Consider the following 2,737-nt stretch of genomic DNA (forward strand, 5'->3'; position numbering starts at 1 on the left):
TATACTTCAATGTGAACAAATTATTGATGTCACTTCATCTAATGATAATAGCAGATAAAGTCTTCTTTCTCATCACCTCAGTGTTGGAAATCTTAAAATTTTGTTGTAATTATGTTGTGTTGGAGAGATGTTTGAATACCTTATTACATTGCCATATGATTTTTCTTTTAATCCTCATTCCAAGAACAAATGATTAACAAAGAATGGGGTTGAAGTAGCTTATAAACTGAGCAATATATAAACTTGAGACCTTATACTAGAGCGAGAATCCACACCAACATGTGTCATCTCCTTGACAATTCATCCCATAGTCAATTGAGATGAAAAACCCACTACATAACTACTTTCACCATTATTAGAGGAGGAAAAAGTCACAACAACTTCATTCACACAGATAAATACTACCACAACAAATATTTAGTACAAATTTAAATAGAGATTTTAATCTTAAAAACTCTTAATTTGATGTAAAACCCCGTATTTAAACATTCCGTATAATAAGTATAGAATTTTACTTAAAACGTAGGATGTGCGACATGACAATAAATAGTTACAAAAATGTTATTACACTTTTTTTTAAATTAAATTTTCGGAAATTTAATATAAAATCACATTTTCCATGTGTTATGTGAGATCTTCATAATTGTTATATCCGTGGTTATATTTAGAAGATTTATTTAAACACATATTATTAACTCTGAATAAGAATAATGTAAAGAAGTATAGAGCATGAGAGTTGATTATGATAAAAGGGTTTTATAATTATTAAAAAATGAAAAGATAAAATGTGGTTCGAAAGAAATGACAGTGTTGGGGGTGGGTCCCAGAGATCGGTTGTGCCGGTACTTTGAGAAGCCGAAGCCATTTTCAGATTTTGTGGCATTGTCAGGGTTGAGTGAGAGATGCAACAGCCGCCCCAAAGTAGTCCATATATCAGACCCCACTCTCCTTCCACCCCATCAATACCACTCCTCTTCTCATTTTCTCTTCTCTTCATCCCTTTGCCTAACATGAACAACACTCCCACCCCCACCCACGACTTCATGAACGTCGACTCTTTCTCTCAGCTCCCCTTTCTCCGCCCCTCCCCTCCCTCCAAAGATAAACCCATTCGCCTCTTCGGCCAAGACTTCTCCCAAACCACCCACACCCTCACCAACAACCACCACGCTGACCACAACACCACCAACACACAAAACGCCGAGCCCTCCCGCAGATTCGAGTGCCATTACTGTTGCAGAAACTTCCCCACTTCCCAGGCCTTAGGCGGCCACCAAAACGCCCACAAACGAGAGCGCCAACACGCCAAACGACACCTCCACTCAACCATGCTCCATTCCACCCTCTCCGATCCTTCCACCTACGCTTTCACCAACCCCACCTTCACTTCCTCCGCAATCTCTTATTCTTCTCACCCAACTTGGGATTCTACCGCTGCTCGCGGAAGCTTCTACGGAACCTCCCATTCTCACCAGCTTCAACCCATCAACGGAAGCCCCTTGGGCTTGTGGCGAATCCCCAACGCCACTGCAACCACTCACGCCCAGAGTAACCCTATTTTATACCACCAACGCCCGTCGCCTTTGCTTGCTGGCCAGAACATGGTGACCACTAGGATGGGTCCCTCACCCTCCGGCTCGCAGAACCGGTTTGGTTATGACCTCAAACCCAGCGTAAACGACCATGTGAGTTTGGATCTTCATCTGTAACATCCATTTTACACACTTACACTCGCTCGTATACATCTCAATAACATCTCCAGCTCCCACTGGCTCCGGGTGGTATATATATAATTTGAGAATTTTCATCTGTTATTGTCGGATCTTTATGCTCATCAACCAGATTCTAATGATGATTCTCGTACTGTGTTCATATGATCTTCTTTTCCTTTAATTATGATCTTCTTAACACCTCATGAACTTTTACACTTTGGATTTTTTTTTTCATCACATCTCAACCTTTTTTTAATACCCAAAATGCAAACACTTTATCCACAGTTATTGTTCCGTTCTTCTTGTACTCCATCATATTAAGCACAACTTTCGCCTTTCTTTCTATCTGACTACGGATATATTTCTTGGCTGTCCCAGGTCTACTTTCCTAATCATTTTCATTCTCTTCTTTATCTCTCCTTCTACTTGCTCTAATGATTAAAAGTGGTGATTCATTAACACTTTTCTTTGTAAATTAATTCACCAATTATAATATCTACTATTTATTTCAATTTTTACATTATGTCACTTCCAATGCTATTCTCTTTATTAGATGTCCACTAAATTATGGTGTCCACTAATCATTTTTAAAGAATAATGTGTCAAAAAATCAGTTTTTTTCTTTAATAATTTTCTAGATATATTTTTATTTTAGATTAAAAAATTATATATTTGATATTTCATTGTGATTTTTATGTTCTATAAGAACTAATCGTAAATATATTTTTTTGTGGGTCTAAAACATTACTTTTAGTAGTCTTATTCGAGTCGTTTAGCTTTTTACGGTTAAAAGGTGACTCCCTTCTTCCACAACAAGGTAGATGAGGGAGACAGTAAAATTGAAGGAAGATTTTTAGATATATGGTATTATGGTTTATTATATAGATATAATTAAGCCAATCTTTAATCATCGTATGTAATACTTCTTTTCAATTTATTGTTTTCAAACCGGTATCTGAGTTTATTCTTGATTTAATTTGTGTAGTTAACGAACTAATATTGAGAACATGTAGGGACCACAATAT

General features: G+C 37.1%; 1 protein-coding gene across 1 annotated transcript; it reads left to right on the plus strand.

Moving 5' to 3' along the window:
• Positions 1-879: 879 nt before the first annotated feature.
• LOC137816178 (zinc finger protein GIS-like) lies at positions 880-2,230 on the plus strand. Its single transcript, XM_068619259.1, has one exon. It carries the CDS (start codon positions 903-905, stop codon positions 1,707-1,709), a length of 807 nt encoding a protein of 268 aa, XP_068475360.1. The 5' UTR covers positions 880-902; the 3' UTR covers positions 1,710-2,230.
• The last annotated feature ends 507 nt before the right edge of the window (positions 2,231-2,737 follow it).

This window comes from Phaseolus vulgaris, chromosome 1 (genome assembly GCF_000499845.2).
Source record: "Phaseolus vulgaris cultivar G19833 chromosome 1, P. vulgaris v2.0, whole genome shotgun sequence".
NCBI classification, from domain to species: domain Eukaryota; kingdom Viridiplantae; phylum Streptophyta; class Magnoliopsida; order Fabales; family Fabaceae; genus Phaseolus; species Phaseolus vulgaris.

Bases quoted from the DNA above. Each gene is read 5' to 3' on its own strand.
- LOC137816178 (XM_068619259.1), top strand. From the start codon at position 903: ATGCAACAGCCGCCCCAAAGTAGTCCATATATCAGACCCCACTCTCCT.